The sequence below is a fragment of the Sus scrofa genome, chromosome 13 (genome assembly GCF_000003025.6).
Source record: "Sus scrofa isolate TJ Tabasco breed Duroc chromosome 13, Sscrofa11.1, whole genome shotgun sequence".
NCBI lineage: Eukaryota > Metazoa > Chordata > Mammalia > Artiodactyla > Suidae > Sus > Sus scrofa.
In genome coordinates, this window is record NC_010455.5 from 176,472,503 (window position 1) to 176,491,987 (window position 19,485).

At 38.0% G+C, this 19,485-nt stretch overlaps 1 protein-coding gene and 1 long non-coding RNA gene across 18 annotated transcripts in view; both read left to right on the forward strand.

Annotated features, from left to right (window-relative positions):
* Positions 1-6,980, forward strand: part of ROBO1 (roundabout guidance receptor 1) — a 1,131,260-nt gene extending 1,124,280 nt beyond the window's left edge. For all 17 annotated transcript variants that reach the window (XM_021071380.1, XM_021071370.1, XM_021071378.1 and 14 more), the window contains 2 exons: positions 3,930-4,126; positions 5,293-6,980. In XM_021071380.1, coding sequence (XP_020927039.1) covers positions 3,930-4,126; positions 5,293-5,307 — 212 coding nt within the window. In that variant the 3' untranslated portion in view covers positions 5,308-6,980. The remainder of the gene's footprint in view (positions 1-3,929; positions 4,127-5,292) is intronic.
* LOC102160577 overlaps positions 18,267-19,485 on the forward strand; it is a 162,097-nt gene continuing 160,878 nt past the window's right edge. Inside the window, exon 1 of the long non-coding RNA XR_307223.3 lies at positions 18,267-18,649. This is a non-coding gene — a long non-coding RNA (uncharacterized LOC102160577). The remainder of the gene's footprint in view (positions 18,650-19,485) is intronic.

The window sequence follows — 19,485 nt, forward strand, 5'->3', positions numbered from 1 at the left end:
AATGTCATGAGGTAAATTAAGAATTATGTATCAGGCCTGAGTATGGACCAATTTGCTGCTCACAAGAAACCTTCCTCCAAAGTAAATGGAATTCTTCAGGAGAAAATTTTATAGACTCAGAAAGATCCTGGTATATACAGCACTAGAACAAAGAGATGAAATTATTTTTATCACTCTTCAGAAACTTAATAAGTTATCCTTTTGTTATGAAGATATTTCCAACTAAAGAACTAATAAAACTGAAACCAGTGAACTAGAAACAAGGAGCCCTATTCCATGGAAAGCACTGAGACACTCTAAGAAGTTATTATTTTATATGTCTGTCTTTCCCAAATTCTTATTTGAAGTGTAACCTTGTGTGTATGTATCATTAAACTGTTGTATCTATGCATTGCTGAAATTTTCACCCTATAATTCAGTTTACATTATTTATAATAAAAGAGGCTCCCTGATTTACATATGTAACAAATGGGTTTTTTTAATTAAGGAGAGTGGTCTTATAGACCTCAATGTCAGATTTTTTAGCTGACATTTACCCCAGTTAGTTCAATTTACTTCTATATATTTCAAACATCTATTGTGCTATTAAGCATTGTACTAGTCCTGAGATTTGTGTGTGAACATGAACTTTGACCTCAAAGAGCTTATAGTCAGAGAAGAAGACAGGCAATCTATAGATTCACAGCTGTATTCATATTGAGTATAATGTTTATATAGTGCCCTGACACTTGGGAGTCCAGAGAAAGGAAAATTAGCCCAGTCTTACGGGAGATGGGATGTCAGGAAAGACTTATTCTTTCTTGGTGGAAATGACCCATAAGTTGAGTGTTTAGAATGGGTGGAATTTAGCCTGGGTAAGAAGAATGGATATATTGTTCTGGCAGAGAAAATCAGCATGAAAAGTTGAATCCATTGGGGGGACTATAAGATATTCAGTGTTACTAGATGGTAAAATGGTAAAGATGAAGCTCTTGACAGAGTTCCCATTGTGGCTCAGTGGTTTAAAAATCTGACTAGTATCCATGAGGATGCGGGTTTGATCCCTGGCCAGTGGGTTAAAGGATCCTGCATTGCCATGAGCTGCAGTGTAGGTCGCAGCCACAGCTTGGATCCTGCATTGCTTTGGCTATGTCGTAGGCCAGCAGTTGCAGCTCCAATTTGTTCCCCAGCCGGGAAACTTCCATATGCCACAGAGGCAGCCCTAAAAAGACCAAAAAAAAAAAAAAAAAAAAAAGTAAAAGAGAGAGAGAGAAAGAGAGAAAGATAAGCCCTTTTGATAAATGTAAATTTAAATTATAGAGGGCCTGCAGTTCCTATAAAAGGAAGGTGGCCAAGCAAAGCCAGCTTAGAGGGAAATAACTCAAGAAGCAGAGGCCTTTAGAAGATATTTACAAGCCCCAGAAGGGATGTATAGAATATAAACCAGGCAGTCGGAGCAACGATGAGTGAGGGGAAAATTCAAGAAAATTTTTAGAGTTAAAACCGTCCTTACATGTTATATATTTGAATGTGTGGAAAAGGTAAATTTAAGGGGTTGTTGGAAGGAGGAAGACTGTAAAATAATTTCAGTTTTCTACCTCAGGCATCTTAATGATTATGAGGTCATTAGCTTCATAAGGGAAGACAGAGGAGGACGATTATCTCAGAGGAATGGACATGATAAAGTCAACGTTCAACGTGCGGAGTTTGAGGGACACTCAGAGGTGGTGTCCAGGCAGAGTTCAGGAGTTGCAAACACAAATGAATAACTCATCATGGGAGTTCTCATTGTGTCTCGGTGGGTCATGAACCTTGCTAGTATCTATGAGGATGCAGGTTCAATCCCTGGCCTTGCTCAGTAGGTTAAGGATCTGGCATTACCATGAGCCATGGTGTAGGTCACAGACATGGCTCAGATCCAACACTGCTGTGGCTGTGGCTGTGACTGTGGCTGTGACATAGGCTTCAGCTGAAGTTCCAATTCGACCCCTAACCTGGGAACTTCCATATCTCGCAGGTGCAGCTTTACAAAGCAAAAAACCCCCAAAACCAACCAACCAACCAACCAATAAAAACTCATTATGATAAAGAGGAAAGCTACTCACTTATTCATTCAATCAAAATATTTATCAATGATCCTTACATGGCAAGCTGAGAGTGTATCAGTACACAAAGGAGACAAAAAATATCTGTCCTCATGGCAGCTATATTCTAGAAAAAGTTAGAAAGTCTGTGAGAATGGATGAAGTCATCCAGGGTGAGTGGGAAAAAATGTTTTTATGTGTGTATACACATAAACACACACACACACACAAACACAGCTAAAAGTAAGAACCTCAAGGAGAACATCCATATGTAAGAGGTACTAAGAAGAGCCCACAAAGGCTGGCCAGGAAGACGGGAGAAGTTAGGAGCTAAGAGAGTAGTAATGTTTTCAGATGAGAAGATAGTGAGAAGTCTAGAGACATAAGGACTGAAACATGGTTAGCATTATCCAAGTCAACACTGAATTTCTTTAGTCCCCTTGTGGTAATATGGGCATAAGGAGATTTCAGTGGGATACAAAATGAATGGGAGTTGTGGTGACCAAGATTGAGGCCAATTGCTTTTCAAGAAGCTTTGCTAAGCAATGAGGAAAGTATTCATTTATGTAGAGCATAGGCTTAAGGGTAAAGTTTTTAGCAAAGTATATTTTATCATATTGTAGTTGGTCAAAAACTAAAGACATAGAAAGAAAAAGGTGGATGAAAGGGGCAGAAGATGAAGGTCACAGAGGACCAAGTGCTGTGAAGCGAGGGTTCAGGTATGATGGTCCACATGGATGGTGAAATTCTGGGGAGTGAGAAGTCTGCATCAGGAATGGAAGTTGTGATGAGTAGAACAGAAGGAGAAAGGTGCCATCAAGGAGGACTTCATGGGCTGCATAACTCAATTGCTTGGCCCTCGCAGGAGGAAAATGTTTATGTTCAAGGATGAAGGAGCAGTGATTTAGAGCTGGTGTTAGTGAGCAACAGGCAAACCTTCCTCTTTCCACTGCAGGGAGTATCAGTGGAAACTTTAGGGGAAATCAGATTTCATTCAGGCAGTGTGATTGGTAGAGCAAGTATTTAGGGGAGAAAAAAAGGCATGTAAAAGAAAGTTTTTCAGTTGTCATTTTTGTTTTTATTTCTTGTGTTTGGTTTTCAAAAGCAGAGTAGGCTTTGTTTGCAAAGGCTTTGGAGAGAAGTGAGCAGTGGTAAGATGCATCAATAGAAACATCACCAAATTTAAAGCAGTATAGAAACAGAAATTCAAGAGGCAGCAGTTCATTGGAGTGGCTTGTTTTTGAAGCTAGCAATGATGTCAGGCATCTGAGATTCAGGGTTCCATAATGTAAATGATGTTGAAATGGAGGTTGACGTCTTGGTGTCTAGGAAGTAAATCCAAACTTGGCTTGATGTTTTGGTGATTCAAGAAAACTGGGCTTTTTTTCTATCAATGCCTTGTAATAGTCCTTCAGAGTTTACATAGGGATGTACCTCTCTCATTTGTTTTCACGTCAACATAGCAGTTCCTCTGGGTATAGATACTATTATCACTTTTTTAGTTAAATGGAAACTAAAACCTAAAACAATGGGAGATCATATAGTGATGGATAGAACTGGAAGCCAGGTCTGATTCCATGTTTCATTTCCCTCTAATAAGGATGCTGGTCCCAAATGAGTTTGAGGTGGACCAAAGCTTATGAGTAGAAACAACCTAAAACTTAACCACTGTTAGGAAAACAGCAAGGGTGTTATTTTCATTTTCAAAAAACAGTACTGCCTTATTCATTATTGTTATAAAACTCCTCACTTATTCCTCAGAAGCACTGATGCTCCCCCATTCCCAATTATAGATGTAAGTGTATATTATACAATGAAAATGTACAGTGTGTTCATAGGCACTCATTATTATATTTCATCACACAGAGGATATTCTACCTTACTGTAGACCTACTTTTCCGACATCAAATAATCCCAGAGATCCTAGTTCTTCGAGCTCAATGTCGTCAAGAGGATCAGGAGGCAGACAAAGAGAACAAGCAAATGTAGGTCGAAGAAATATTGCAGAAATGCAAGTTCTTGGAGGATACGAAAGAGGAGAAGATAATAATGAAGAATTAGAGGTACCTATAATTTTTTTTCAAGTTTGCCAGCATTAGGCTAGTTTTCATATCAGCCTTAAATTTAAAAACATCCATTGATCTACAGAAATGTTACTGTTTCATAACAAACCATGTCAGTGATGCCAGCAACTTAAATTCTGAGAATTCAGTGATTTTCTTGAAATGTGTTCCAGAGTTTTAAATGGTAATAATAGTTTCTCTTTAGATCTTAAGGTTCCTATTTATCTGCAGATGTTCAGGTCGGAAATTTATACTGTAAACATGTTGTTAAGAAATGAGAGCTTATTGATCTAGATAATTATAATTTATAGTATTATGGGAGGTTATAAAAACCCAGCAAAGTGACAGTTATAATATGGGAGAGAGTTTTTCCTGTGTTATCTGCCACCATAGTGATCACTGGGGTTAATCAGGATGGTTTGGCTGACTATCTTTCACCTTTGGTCTTTTGAGAGTTGGCAGTAAATCATATCATATTATAAAATCATCTCCCATTTTTAAAATTTTGTTTTCACCATTTCATTAAAAAACGAGTTGAAGACAAATTTCTCTTCTTAACAAATATTTTTAATCTCAGGTAGATTGTTAAGTGAGTGTTAAACCATGATATTTTTATAATAGAAGATGTAAAATTATAATTAATTATCTCCTACTGAATTTTCTATAATGCCCAATGTATTTTGATTTTGAGGTTTGGAAGTTTGAAATGAGAGGTTTTTCCTTCTCCAAATGCTGTGAGAAAAGTTATTTTTCAGTTTTTTTTTTTTTTTTTGAGCCCTTTGAGGGGGACAAGAAGTCATTATAGATTACCATGTAAGATCAATAAAAATTTAGTTATGACGTCGAGTTGAGGCTGGGGGTGTAGAGAACTTGGCCTCCTCCTGCCCTTCTCTCCCTGCACCACACCTCCCAACACTGTGTATTTGTTTAGATAACTATTGATTTTCTATCAAAACATATTCAAGTTGACAAATAAATGTGTTGGCATGAGCACTTTCCAGTGTGTGCTAGTGAAAGAATGAAGAAACACAAACTCTAAGAATATTTATATGTTTTTACAAATAAAAATAAATAAGAACACAAACTGTAAGAAAAAAACACATAAATAAAGTTGGGAAATACTCTAAGATTTGTTTTCAGTTTTAACAAGAACTTATCTCTTCCAGGAAACTGAAAGCTGAAGACAACCAGAGAGGCTTGTGAGATCTCATGTCAAAGTTATCACTCAAGATGCCTCTTGTCTGATGACATATGACGCCAGATAAAATGTTCAGTGCAATCAGAGTGTACAAATTGTCATTTTTATTCCCCTTATTGGAATACCATTTTTTAAATTTTATTGGGGTTTTATTGTTGTTGTTTGATCCCTATCCCTATGAAGAACATCTTGCCAGGGACTTCCCATCGCTATTGGAACAAATCATTACAAGGGAAGTGTTTGACTTCTTGCTTCAGTCATCAGCCAGCAAGGGAGAACCAAACAGTTCTTTTGCATCTTGCCCCTGAGATATGGCATTGCACTGCTTCTATACCAAGCCAATTTACAGCAAAATATTGATCAAAGATACAAAGTTGACTAATCAACCTCATGTCAAGGGCTCTCAAGATATAATCTTTCTATAACCAACTGCTAATGCAACTTAAAACATAACTTCATTTTAACGTGATTTTAAAATCAGTCTCTCATATCACCCTCTGCTGGGAAAAAAAAAAAAAACATATATATATATAGCAAATGCAGAACAACCACAATCAATTTGAATGGGGTAGAAACATTGTAAATACATACTCTTTACAACCCCTGGTGGTACTTTATTTTGTCTTCATTTCAATCATTGAAGTATATTCTTATTGGAAATGTACTTTTGGATAAGTAGGGGTAAGCCAGTTGGATCTCTGGTTGTCTAGTCATTGTCATAAATCAGCCAAGCAAAAACCTTGTTCTATTTTTCAATCAAAAAGCAATTATAAATGCATACTACATGCAAATGGATGTTTTTAATGACCAATTGAATAAGGACATCCCTATCTTAACTGGCCTAAATGTCTTCTGGTAGTGTCAGTTCAACTTTCAGAAGTGCCACTTAAGGAAGTTTGAGTTTTGTTTTTGTAATGCACTGTTTTTAATCTTTTTTTTTTTTTTTTTTTGGTTTTAAAAGCACAATCACTAAACTTTATTTGTAAACCATTGTAACTATTAACCTTTTTTGTCTTATTGAAAAAAAATGTTGAGAAGCATTTTTAACCTGTTTTGTTAATGCTCTATGTTTGTATTTGGAATATTTGAATGATGACAGATGGTGAAGTAACGTGCATACTTTATTGTGGGCCATGAATGCAGCGGTTCTTACTTTTCCTGGACTTAAAGAAAAAAAAAAAGGTTTAAGTTTGTTGTGGCCAATGGTGAAACCTACAAGATTTCCTTATAAGCTCAACTAGAGGCATTACTTGCTTTGAATTGCCAAATGATGTCCTCTGACTATAGATTTTTATGATCATTTTTTGTCATTATATAAATTTCATTGACTTTATAATTGGTGCTATTCAAAGAAAAAAATGTGCATTTATTCATATATAGGTATCAGGCCTGTCCCCACTGGAAAAAAAAAGCCAAACAAAACTGAACCACAGAAAAAAAGCTGATGTTCACCAAAAACTAAATGTGTTCACTTAGATGATTTGAAATTTACATAGAAAAGGTGTGCAGTACTAAGGGAACAATCCATGTGATTAATGTTTTCATTATGTTCATGTAAGAAGCCTCTTATTTTTAGCCATAATTTTGCATACTGAAAATCCAATAATCAGAAAAGTAATTTTGTCACATTATTTATTAAAAATGTTCTCAAATACATCATTCTTTGTGTTGATTTTTTTTTTCATTGTGTGATCAAATTTATTCCATTTAATCACAAATTTGTGCTGTCTTAACATTTCACCACTATATTATCAAATGAGTAAAGATTCTCTTTTATGAACAACCAGGTTTTTACTTGTAAGGAAAAAAATACTCATTTTCCTCTCCTAAAATTAAAGATATAAGATGAATCATACACTGAAAGTCATTAATCAGAGAATAACTTTCCAATATTAAGAATGTACTAAAATGTTTATGAGTGTGTATCTGAAATTCAATTAACCTATTTCTGAAATAGTCAGGATTTAACTGTGATAAATCTAATTTGTAAGGTTTGGGTGACTTATGTTCTGTCACTAAGAAAATTATATAAATCTGAAATATTGATCAGTAATTATCTGCTTGTTACAAAATTTATGTGAAATTTTGACAATACAATACCTAGCATATACGAGGTTGCAAATTATTGTCCATTAGATTAAAGTCAGCATGTTCAATTACTCAACTTTGGATGGATGAAGTGGGCATCATGGTTTGGAAGTGCCAAAGGGAATAGAATCTAGTGAAAGCTTTTTCCCATGACTCACATATTGCTAAATTTTGTGTTGACCACAATTTGAATATTTGGGGAAAATCTGCTAAGGAGGGATGATAATTTGAAATTTAATTTTACAAAATGATAATCACCAGCATCTGCTTGGAGATGAACAGTTCCGTAGGTCAAGGCATCAGTCTCCTAGCTATAGCAAGAAAAAAACTGGAGAGATATGTTTAATGGCCTAATTTTTCCCTTTCAGCAAGCTGACTAAAAATAAGTTAGTCTCTTTTTTATGATATATGATATACAGACACATTACCTGTATCAGAGGGCTGGGTTTGAGTCCCAGTTTTGTCATGGGCTGTGTTTCCTTGGACATGTTACTTAACCTCTAAGTCTCAGGTTCCTCACCTGTAAATTCAATAATACCTACCTCATGGACATATTGTCATAAGATTTAGTGAATTAATGTATATGATGTGGACTTTGTAAACCCCTAAAACAATACAAGATACTGTTGTATTTATGGACTGAAATCATGGCACACATGCTTTCTCCACTTTACACATGTAGTTTGTTCCCCAAAACTTGCCAAGGGTTTATTTATTTTTTTTTTAAGGTCAAAAAATAAGTGTGGTTCAAGGATGGATGTGGTTCCATTTCCGGTGAGTAAAATTCTCTGTGAAATACCTAATTGTGGAATAAATTCTTGGTGCTTTTGCTTGTTTCCTTGCTTTTGAATTCTTGAGGGCCAGGATATGGCATTTTCAGCACACATTTCACAGTTTAGGGGTTTAAGTGTGTCAATTAAGGTTTCAATGACTAGACTTATTGTCTCTTTTGGACTGCTGTCCCACATAGTGGCAGAAAATATCATCTGAGGTCCAGGTGAACTCAATTATGTCTTTCTTGGTCATTCCAGGTGTGGAGTCTGGATTTTCTCCTCCCTTCCCTCTCTATAGATTAGTATCTAAATTTCGGAGGTCGTCTTCATGTGTAGAAAGCCCAGCGTGGGGGTATCCAATGGTAGGGGCTTTAGGCATTATTGCTTTCATCCAAATTTCCAATGGTCTCATTTGTCAGAACCTTACTTCTGCATCCTCCTCTCCCCAACCTCAATGCCTCTTAGTATCTATTGACCCTCTCCTAAGGCTTTAGATGTAGGTTAGGTGTGGGGAATGAGAATGGGAGTTTTGTATGCTCTTCCATGCTTTGCTGGGGTTCTGGAGACTTGTATGTGGGGGCTTTTCCTTGGGCCCTCACGAGATATCGTTCAGTCTCTTAAATTGATGGTCACTTTGGGCTGTGTAGGTTGGGAGAGGGAATGCCAGCTACTCCTGCCGTTTACAAGGAAAAAACCTTTGGTTTCCAATCCAGACTACCTGTGCTTGAATCTTGGCTCCTCAAATTATTAGCTGTGTAAACATGGAAATGTACTTAAGGAATCTGTGCCTAATCTTAAAATCCTAAATACCTACCTTACCGGGTTGTAAGGATTAAATGAGTTGATACATGCAAAGCACATAGTAAGTGCCCACTATTCATTGGACAACACCAGCTACCTCTATAGTGTTGAATGGAAGGAGCTTCATAGGTTGCTTTACTTTTAGATTCCCCAAGTCCTACTGGACTGGAAGCTGAGAGGGTGCTGGAATCAGAAGCCTCAGTCACACTTGCCATATTTAATTCCCTCACCTCATGTTTAGTTGTATCTTCTCAGTGGGATGGAAAGGGAGGAAGAGGCAGGGAGAGACACGGAGAATAGAAGGGAGAGAGTGAGAGAGAAAAGAAGGAAGAGAGGGAGGGAGGGAAGGAGAAAGGGAGAGAAACTATCATGCTTATTGCTTGAGGACAAGGTCTTGGTTTGCAAGACCTTACCGGTTGCAAATCAACCTTCACTCTGCTACAGACTACAGGTTGCAAATCTATTTTGAAACCCAAAAAGAAGTGTCAAATTGCTTTTCTGCCATAACCATCCCTTCACATTTCTCTGGTAACCATCTCGGCAGTATATATAGAAAGCTGGCTCAGCTGCCTGAAGTGGGGTGGGATAGCAGGAAATAGCTTATAACAGGTGCAGCATCTGTTAATATTTCAAAATATGATCTTGCTGCAAAAGGATATGATTAAATAAAACATTAAACACAGGTTACTCTTAACAAAATAGAAATATCTTTTCTCAAATTCTAGTTCTCTCAACTTGTTTCAAGAGAATTTAGCAGAAAGAAATTAAATGTTTTTTAAAAAAAGGATTTGGCAACAGACTAAAATGAATTTTGCGCCTGAGAGTATAAAGGTCGTTTTAGTATCAAAAAGCTTCAGGGAAATTTTCTCCAGAGAAATTTGGACATTGACCTTTTTCTTTTCTCCAAGGTGTCTGTAGCAAGGCTCCCAATCAATAGCCGGAAGGACCTTTAATTTTGGGTCCCTAAACATAGTTTCTGTTTTGACAGATGTCAATTTTTTTTTCCCTATATGAACACACTCCACCTACAAAGTCTAGTGTCCTCTCGTTAAAGCCATATTTCTATAAGGCACCAAATACCCCAAGCATATCATTTTCATTGTTACTATTCCCTTGCAAGATGACAAAACATGAAATACTCAAATGACACTGCAAAGACAGATGGTAACACAGCCAAACTGAACTGTTTGCTGAGCACCTATGTGTTAGCTGTAAAATTCTGAACTTAATAGTTTAAAGGAATTAATCCACAATAAACACAATAAAGGATATGTGGAAACAGAATGTAAGAAATTAGAGACCTTGGGCTTTGAAATAAAAGCTTTGCTCACATTTGGAATACAAACAAAATTATTTTGAATTAGTAAATTGACTTTTTAATCAAATCCTGAACATTTTTGAATATGAGAAAATGAATGTTTTATTCTTCAAACATGAGATAATCCTTTATTATGAAAATGTCTTATTCTTAAGTCACACAAGTAGACTAATTAGTTGAGAAAGTAGTTACTAGCTGTTAAGTAGTTGAGAAAGTTACATTCTTATTCTTTCTCTTTCTCCTATTCCCTGTTTTGAACACTAGTGAAAGGAAAGACAACAAATGTGTATTTTTAAAATATTTTCAAGGATTTTTATTCTCCAGAGATACCAAGTCTATGTTTACTGAAGTGTTGTCCATGGATATCTGCCTTCTGGTTGTAAATACAAAGTCCTGATTCCTGTCCTGATCCTGCTGAATCCCAGGAGGCACAGCCTAATAATTTGTATTTTGGAGACAATCCCAGGTAATTTTATGTTGAGAAAAAAAGTTTGAAAACCACTTACCCTAACATATCGAGTATAAGTTTCATTAAATATCTGAAAGTGGGGGAGTTACTATCGTGGCTCAGTAGTTGATGAACACAAGAAGTATTTATGAGGATGCAGGTTCAATCCCTGGGCCTTGCTCAGTGGGATAAGGATCCAGTGTTGCCATGAGCTGTTATGCAGTTGGCAGACACAGCTTGGATCCCGTGTTGCTGTGGCTGTGGTGTAGGCCAGCAGCTACAGCTTTGATTCGACCCCTAGACTGGGAATGTCCATATGCCATCCATGAGGCCCTAAAAAACCAAAATATATATACCTGAAACTGGAACAAATCTTAGAGATGGCAGCATCCTACAATCATTTTCTGTCAGGCAGCAGCTATGATGCCTGCTGTCAAAGAGCATGACTATTATAGACAATGAGCATGTGTCAAACTTTACCTCATTAATAAAGAATCAGAGGAAAGACAAAGAACATTTGAGGAACAGTTGTGGAAGGAACTTAAATACGATTGCTCAGTAAGTTAACTTTCTACAGGGCAATATAAGCATCACATTAATATCTCTACTGAGCCAGAGAATTATAACACCTCTTCTTATTTAGGTTAAACCATTACTAACCTTCAGAACGACATGAAATCTGCACCTTTATCATTTGAATTAGTGCAAAATATATTTTGACAATTTACATTCCCCACAAAGAATCAGATGAGGGTTAAACAGCGACTTAGGCTTGCCTGTGGTTTTCCAGAGGTGGAACTTGTGACAAAAACTTAGGTGCAGTTTATTTGGGAGGTGACTTCAGTAAGTGGGAGTGCGAGGAGGACTTGAGGAGAAGTTAATATCTATTCTTTAAAGTGGGCATAGGTGCCTCCTGGGGACCCTATTAAATCCTCCAAGAAACACAGAGAATTCCAGAATCCTTCACAGAAGGATGCAAGCCTAGAAGTTCCCCACTGATTGTGGGCTCCTGGTAGGGAGAGGGGAGGGAAGAAAGTGGGTGGGGTTTCAGATTAATCTCCCCAGCATTAGTGAGCAGACCAAGTGGGAGCAGAAAACCCTGAGACAGAGGTAGGCATGTGTAGGGAAAGTGTTTGAGATAGGAGATACCAAGATGAGGCAAGTCTGATCTCAAAGGAAACGTCTGTCACAGCAGAGTCCTGAAAACATATGCTACAAGCAGGATTGTTGGGAAATGTTTTAGCAAAGTATTAAACATTAAGCAATTATCAATTCATTTTTTTTTTTCTGAATTTAAGATGGATTTTCTTTCATTCTGTGAATGCATGAAATTAGTCCTGGGTATTCAATTTCCTTTCATATTGGTAGAGGTCTTACCAATTACCAATTGTTACTACTCAAATATTGAGTTTGTCATTATGTATAGTCTAAAAATTTTTGCATTATCATCATTGAAACAAAACAAAAGGAAAAAGGTATGGAAATAGCAGTGAGGTATGAGTTAAATCATTAGAATAACTATGTGCATTTTCTAACAAAGCAATACATTTTACAGTACCAGAATAATTAATTTAAGTTTTGTTGTATAATACACACATATCATGCAAATACATGCAGGCAAAATTGTCAAATACCTCAGAATAACATGAAAGAAATATCAAGCAAAGCAAGGATGGTATGAACAATTTGTGAGACTATCATTGAGGCATTGTATCATAACTACAATTAGTAGCATTTTCTCTTACAATCAATGGAGTTTAACATTTGATGAAATATTGTAACATACAAATCCATTGCCTTCAATAAATTGGGCTCAAAATGTTTGCATGGATTTTACTTTTTTTTTTTTTTCATTCAGATCTTTGGCATAATTACTAACTCCATGTATTAGGACTGAAGTTGGAGGTTTTAGAAATTCTTTTTCCACTTGGGAAAAACTCTGAGCTTTCCGATTTCAAATAAAGCAGAGCTTTTAGTGTCTCCTGCTTAAATGACTTCTATAACCTGCTCAGCTTCAGGAAGTAACAAAAAATCAGGGATCTGCTGCACTTTGAAGTGCATTTCTAGATACTTTCCTCTTCCAGTGTATAAATCTGTCAAGGGTGGACCGTGCCTTAGGGCTGAGTTCTGGGATAAATGTGGGCCTAGGTCCCCTGCTTTTGGGTTCCATGCCTGAGGAGCCCCAGAATTCAGATTAGTATCTCTGGGTTCCTCCTGGGGCCCTGCAACCAGCACCTGGTTCCAGGAGGGCAGCTTGCTTAGTGGACTGCTCACATTGGCTGGCACACTCCTTTCATAGGATTGAGTGAGTTTGTGTTGCCAAAAGGTGCTGATGTTCCTGACTTGGGGTGACTTAAATCATTTATAAAATATGGGTTCTACAAAATATTTGCCCTGGTTGTCACACTAAGGAAGACCTGAATATAGGGAAAGGCGTATTTTTAAGCCAGCCTGCTAAAACCCTGAGTTTTTATATGGAATGCCTACTTACTAGACTGTCTTATATTTTCCACAACATGGGAGTTTAGATACCGTACATTTAATATCTTATCTATATGTTCTCTTTAAAGGTTATGTGTAAATTATCTCTAAAATGCTATTTCGTTTTGTATGAAAGACTGTTTATGTTATTCCTGTGATTCTGGAGGGGAGGCAGTGACAGTAAATTGGATTAATGATTCTTTATATAAATTCTTTTTTAAAAACTACAGGTCACAATTATGCAACCTGTGTACAAGGGTTTGGAGAGTGACAGGCATTTGGAATAGCTAATGTGGGGTATACCATAGGAAATAAATTATGAATAAATAGTTTATAGGGAAAAGAAGTAGCGTTATCAGCTATAATTTAAACATGTAATCAGATTAAAAATGTTTGCCAAAATTTGTTTGAAATGGCTAGGCTTAATCCCTTGACAGATAAGAGTACCAAGATTTTAAAAGACTAAGAAGTGACAAAATTCTCAATAGGGAGACATAAGCAGAGTGTAGATGTGAATCCAGCTGTAAAACGCTTTCTCTTTCCAGGAAACAAAACTGCCCCTCAAGGATGAGAAGCTTGTTAATAAAATTTAGAAACAATATACACCTTTATTTACTTAATTAATGATAAATGAAATGGGGGAAAAATGTAGTCCATGTTGGGAGTAGAAAGACTGATAGATGCTAAATGTGCTATTCTGTTGGCACCAAATATTTAAAAGCTCCATTATCTTTAATCAGTATATAAATCTCCAAGTATTGCTTAGACTCCAAAGGCCATTTTTAAAATAAGAAATTATGGGAGTTCGTGTTGTAGCTCAGCAGAAACGAATCTGACTAGCATCCATGAGGATGCAGGTTCGATCCCTGACTCGCTCAGTGGGTTAAGTATACAGCATTGCCATGAGCTGTGGTGTAGTTTGAAGACTTGGCTCAGATCTGGTGTTGCTGCGGCTGTGGCATAGGCCAGTGGCTACAGCTCCATTTTAACCCCTACCCTGGAAATCTCCATATGCCACGAGAGCGGCCCTAAAAATACACACGCACAAAAAAATTACGAATTATAATTTCCAAAATGTAGTAATATCGAATCCCATATTAACATTACCAAAATTAAAGGAATTTAACAGTCTGACTTAAAATCAACTGAACCTTCCAAGAATACATACCTTCGTTTTTTATAAGGACAACTTGGGAGGTTGCTCAAGGTCATACAATATTATGTTTTAAGTTAGAATTTTTAATTGCTTTGCCTAACTCAGCAATTACTTTGCTTCCTCTTCTACCTCATTATGGAAAAGCAGAAACTTTTGGAGGTTTTAACATTAAAAAAAAAAAACTTTTTTAAATGGGCTCAGATATTTATAGTAAGTAAAATATCTTACCATTTTGAATGCTTGAATACTTTGGGGAAAAATAAGTCAAGAAAAATAATAAATTACTTAGACTAATAATGCACCTATGCATAGGATTAGCATATATTCAGAAGTTAATATATTTTATCTGGATGATTTACTATCAACCACTGTTAATTAAGCCCCACATGTTTCAAATATGCATAATTAAATAATCATTTTGAATAAACTTGATTTTATATCCTGCTATAAAATATGATGCCAAAAATATGACTACTGGACTATCCTAAAAAAATGGTCGCCCTCTGGAATATAAAAAAAGTTTAATTAAGATACTCATAAACTTTTACCCAAGCTCCCTATCCTGATTTCATTCATTGGTTCAGCAGTCTACTGAGCATCTACTATATGCTAAGAGGAAGGATGAATAAACTCCAGAAATGCTTGCTCAGAATGTAATGGGAGGCAGATAAACGCAAAACAGTGTGAGTCATATGATAGAAATATTTACATGGGGAGTTTCCTTTGTGGCTCAGTCAGTTAAGAACATGACTAGTATCCATGAGAATGTGGGTTCGATCCCTGGCCTCACTCAGTGGGTTAAGAATCAGGCGTTACTGCAAGCTGCGTAAAGATGCGGCTGGGATTCTGTGTTGCTGCGGCTGTGTCTGTGGTGTAGGCTGGCAGCTGCTGCAGCTCTGATTTGACCCCTAGCCTGGGAACTTCCATATGCCCCAGGTATGCCCCCCTGAAAGGAAATATTTACATGGTGATTTAGTCCATTCAACCTGCCATAACAAAAATGCCTTGGACTGAGTGGTTTATGAGCAACAGAAAACTATTTCTCACAGTTCTGAAGCCTGGAAAGTTCAAGAGCAAGGCACTTGCGGATTCAGTGACAGGTGAGAGACTTCTTCTCAGTTCATAAAGTCATATTTCACTGTGCCCTGATATGGTAGAAAAGAAAAGGTACCCTCTGAGGTCTCTTTTTAAGGGATCTAATCTCATTTAGGAGGCCCTACCTTTATGATTTAATCACCTAAGAAAGGCCCCCACCTCTTAATACTATCACACTAGGGTTAGGTTTCAACATGTGAATTGGAGGAGGGGGCACGAATATTCATATTATAGTACATGTCAATAAAGGAGCTTGTTGAAATTCTAAATAGGAACTGAAGAGCTAGTTTGTCTGCATTATGAAGGCTGAACAGGAATTCTCCAATTCATTTAAAGCATATAAGGCCTGGATTGTCTCAAAATTGTATTCTACTTGCAAAAATATACACTGAATACCTTTTAAAATTAAAATATATTCAGATGAGCCCAAAAGACCAATTCTTAATTATGTTTGAGAAAGGTAATTTGGATGATTTGTTTGTTTGGACAGTTTCCATCATTCTCCAACTAAAATAATTTTAGAATCACACAAATTTAAAGAATTAGCCAATAAAAACATAAAAGGATTAACTGATAAACATATTAAGAGGATTTGCAATTAAATTTCTTTCTTTTATATTTAATTCCTCTCTTTCATGTAGACAGAGTATCAGGAATGATGCTTCTGAACACAGATATACCTAAAACACATAAACTCCAACTCATTGTTGCTAAACAATGAAAGAAATTTATGGTGCAACGGAACTGAAAAAGCCCAACAAAAGCGCTCTCTGCAGACATGGTTCAGTCAAGGCCTGACTCTGTCTTTGAATGTCTTTGCTCTGCTTTGCTCCCTGTGTTGCTTTCTTTCGCCAGCTGTTATCAAGATGGCCATTAATAGACCAAACCTCAAGGCACACATGATACTATTTAGAGGCCAAGAGACAAAAGCAGGAAAACTTAATTCTCTCTAAAATGCATCCCAGTGATCGAATCTGTTATGTATGCTGTTTGCAGGACCAAACCTTTGTCCAGAGAAATATCATGTACTATTTGGCCTAAGTCTGAATTCTCTTAGATGCATCAGATCTTCCAAGGAGTGTATTGAGCTGTTAACCCTGAAATATATGGACAGTTAATTGAAGAGGAAGGATGATGGAAAAAATACTCAGCAATGAATGACACACGTATATTTTAATTCATACATTTCGTAGTCTGTGTTCTATTTTTAGCTTTTGTACATAGCTTATGCAGTAATTTAAAAAAATGACTACAAATTCTTTGACACTCCTCTCATCTAAGGGCAAAGTTTATGACTCATCCCCTTAAATCATAGTAAAATTACGAGTATTTCAACCAATGAAGTAGGGTTATTGACTTTCTGAGCTTAGCTTATTAAAGTCCATACAGCTTCTGCTTGGTTTTTGAACACTGGCCCGGCAGAAACTCTCCCTTGGAATCCAATTGCTATGCTGTAAAAAACCTAGCCACCTAGAAAGGTCTTGTGTTGGTAATCTGTCTCAACCGAGCCCAGCTTTAATGCCTGTCATAGGAGTCTAGTGATTCCAATCCACAGCCATTTGAGTCACCCTCCAGACAATCACAATATCCCAGCTGGGATCCTGGATTTCACGGGGTAGCTGTGAAGCCATCCAAAAAAGGCTTCCCAGCTTGCTTGGAATTTCTGACCTGCACGTTACTTTATGCCAGTGAGTTTGAGGTGGTTTATTACATGGCAGTATATAACCAGAAGAGCTTAAATGTCTTTAGTGACTAGGAAATCCATAAACTTGAAAACAGGAAAACCTGAAAATAAGGAGAGTTGCTAGGCACTCAAGCAGCTGCACATATTTTGAGAGGGGAGGATGTTGCTTTTGAAATAGGATGGTAAATAAACCCTTTATTTTTTGTCTAGTGCAACCCCTAATGACCCTAGTAGTACACTGCCCAGCTGTAAAGAATCTTCTGCCCTAAATTGTCACATTGGGTTTTACTTTATAAACCAGAAATCTGATGTTCCACATTTGCATATGCTAGAGAAGCTATAGCGGGTTTTGTATAAATTCTAATATTCAGACAACAATTCTTCTGCTAATAGCTAGGACATAAATCATTCACTTAGATCAAAGCAATCTTTGCTCTTTCTTTCTCTTCCTATCTTTAATCTTTTTGTGTATTCCTTATTTGTAACTTCACCAAGGCAAGGAAAATAAATAGAAATAGGAACATGCTAATTTTTAATTCCTTTTAGTAGGCATAACGGCATAATAGGGAAAATATAAAATTTAATACTTGTATAGGGTAGTTCCCTGCTTTTTTTTTTTTTACAATTTTTATGGAATTTGCAGTTTACAGTGTATTTTGAAGTACAGATTCTAATATAATCTTCACAATATTAAATATTATTTTGTATATGAGACGAGGAAGAGTCTTGGTGGTTATGTTACTGACCCTTTTCATTACGGGCCTCAACCAGAGTCCTCCTTCCTGGTGTCATTGGAGCCAATAGGATGGGATGGAGTTTAGTTCAGAAATAAAGGAGAGGAGTTCCCGTTGTGGCTCAGTGGTTAATGAATCCGACCAGGAACCATGAGGTTGCGGGTTCGATCCTTGGCCTCGCTCAGTGGGTTAAGGATCTGGCGTTGCTGTGATCTGTGGTGTAGGTTGCAGATGCGGCTCTGATCCCGAGTTGCTGTGGCTCTGGCGTAGGCAGGTGGCTACAGCTCCGATTGGACCCCTAGCCTGGGAACCTCCATATGCCACGAGAGCGGCCCAAGAAATGGCAAAAAAAAAAAAAAAAAAAAAAAGGAGAGCTGAAAGCTTTACTCTCCGATCAGAGAATGAAGGAGTGGCAGCCTGTGCTATAGAGCACATGCTCTCCCAGACGGGCTGTGGGAGTGGCTACTTTGTAGGAATCTCAGGTGCACGGAGGGAGGGCGCGGAGTTCTTCCTATGCAGGCGCAGCTGTGCTGCTCAAGCTGCAGACGCGGTGCTGAGGGCACCGTCTCTGCGCAGGGCCGCTGCCGCCATCTTGGATTGAGTGTCGTTCTGTGCTTTTGCTGAGCTGAGGTGGCGGCGCAGCTGTTTTGCACCAGCGACCCTGGGCTGGAGAGCCAGGGACGGGGCCTTGGCCTGAGACCCCTGTGAGCAGGTGACACGAGATTGAGCCCCAAGGGAAAGAAGAAGGTCAGATTTTATGTTATTACCCACATTCTCCTCAAATCGTTAATGGGCTTTACTGGTGAAAAATCCCTCCACTGTCTTTTGTGCTGCGCTTCATTCTCGAGGGTCGAACTGGTTTCCTGCAGGTTTGGGGGGACGTCATACCCGTGGGTAGAGGAGCCGAACTTCTTCTCAGCCGCCTGCGCGCGTGTTTGATGGTCCCCAGGTCTTAGCGCTCATGTTCGTATTCCTGAGCAACTACCCTTGGTCTAAACATTGGAGGCAAAGGACACCCGACTATTTAGGATGTGTGGCTCCAATGTTAGCAAGCCTAATGGGCATATGTCAGGTTTTTCCTCAGAATGCAGGTATCTAGGTCTTTTGCCTGCAGGGCAGGCTGCCCTGATGCTGAGGCTCAGTGCCAGGGCCTGAATATCCCTGGTCTCATTTTGGTTGTTTTTCAGAAGAGAAGCTGTCAGGGAGGTGTTCCCACCAGTAGCCAAAGGGGCTGTTGGCCCAGAGAGTCTCCACCACTTGGGGCTCAGGAGCCTCTTCCCTGGAGGGTGATGTCCCAAAGAGGGATCTCTGAAGCTTCTGAGCAGAGGGGTGGTCAGGGTCACCAGGTGGGCTCCATTCCACTGTGGGGTGAGCTCATCTTGTGGCTGCAGCTTTTCCCAGTTTCTAGGTGCACCCAGTCTCCTGGCTGGAAGGGATAGAGGGCCACATCAGTGGGCATGGACAGCACCTGGTTACCATATTCTGTGAGGCTTTCATGGTTTCTCTTATCTGGAAGGCACATTTGAGTTGTTTCATTTCAAGGTGGCTAAGGTGTCCCTTTTCTCTGGTGTGGGGAATGAGTG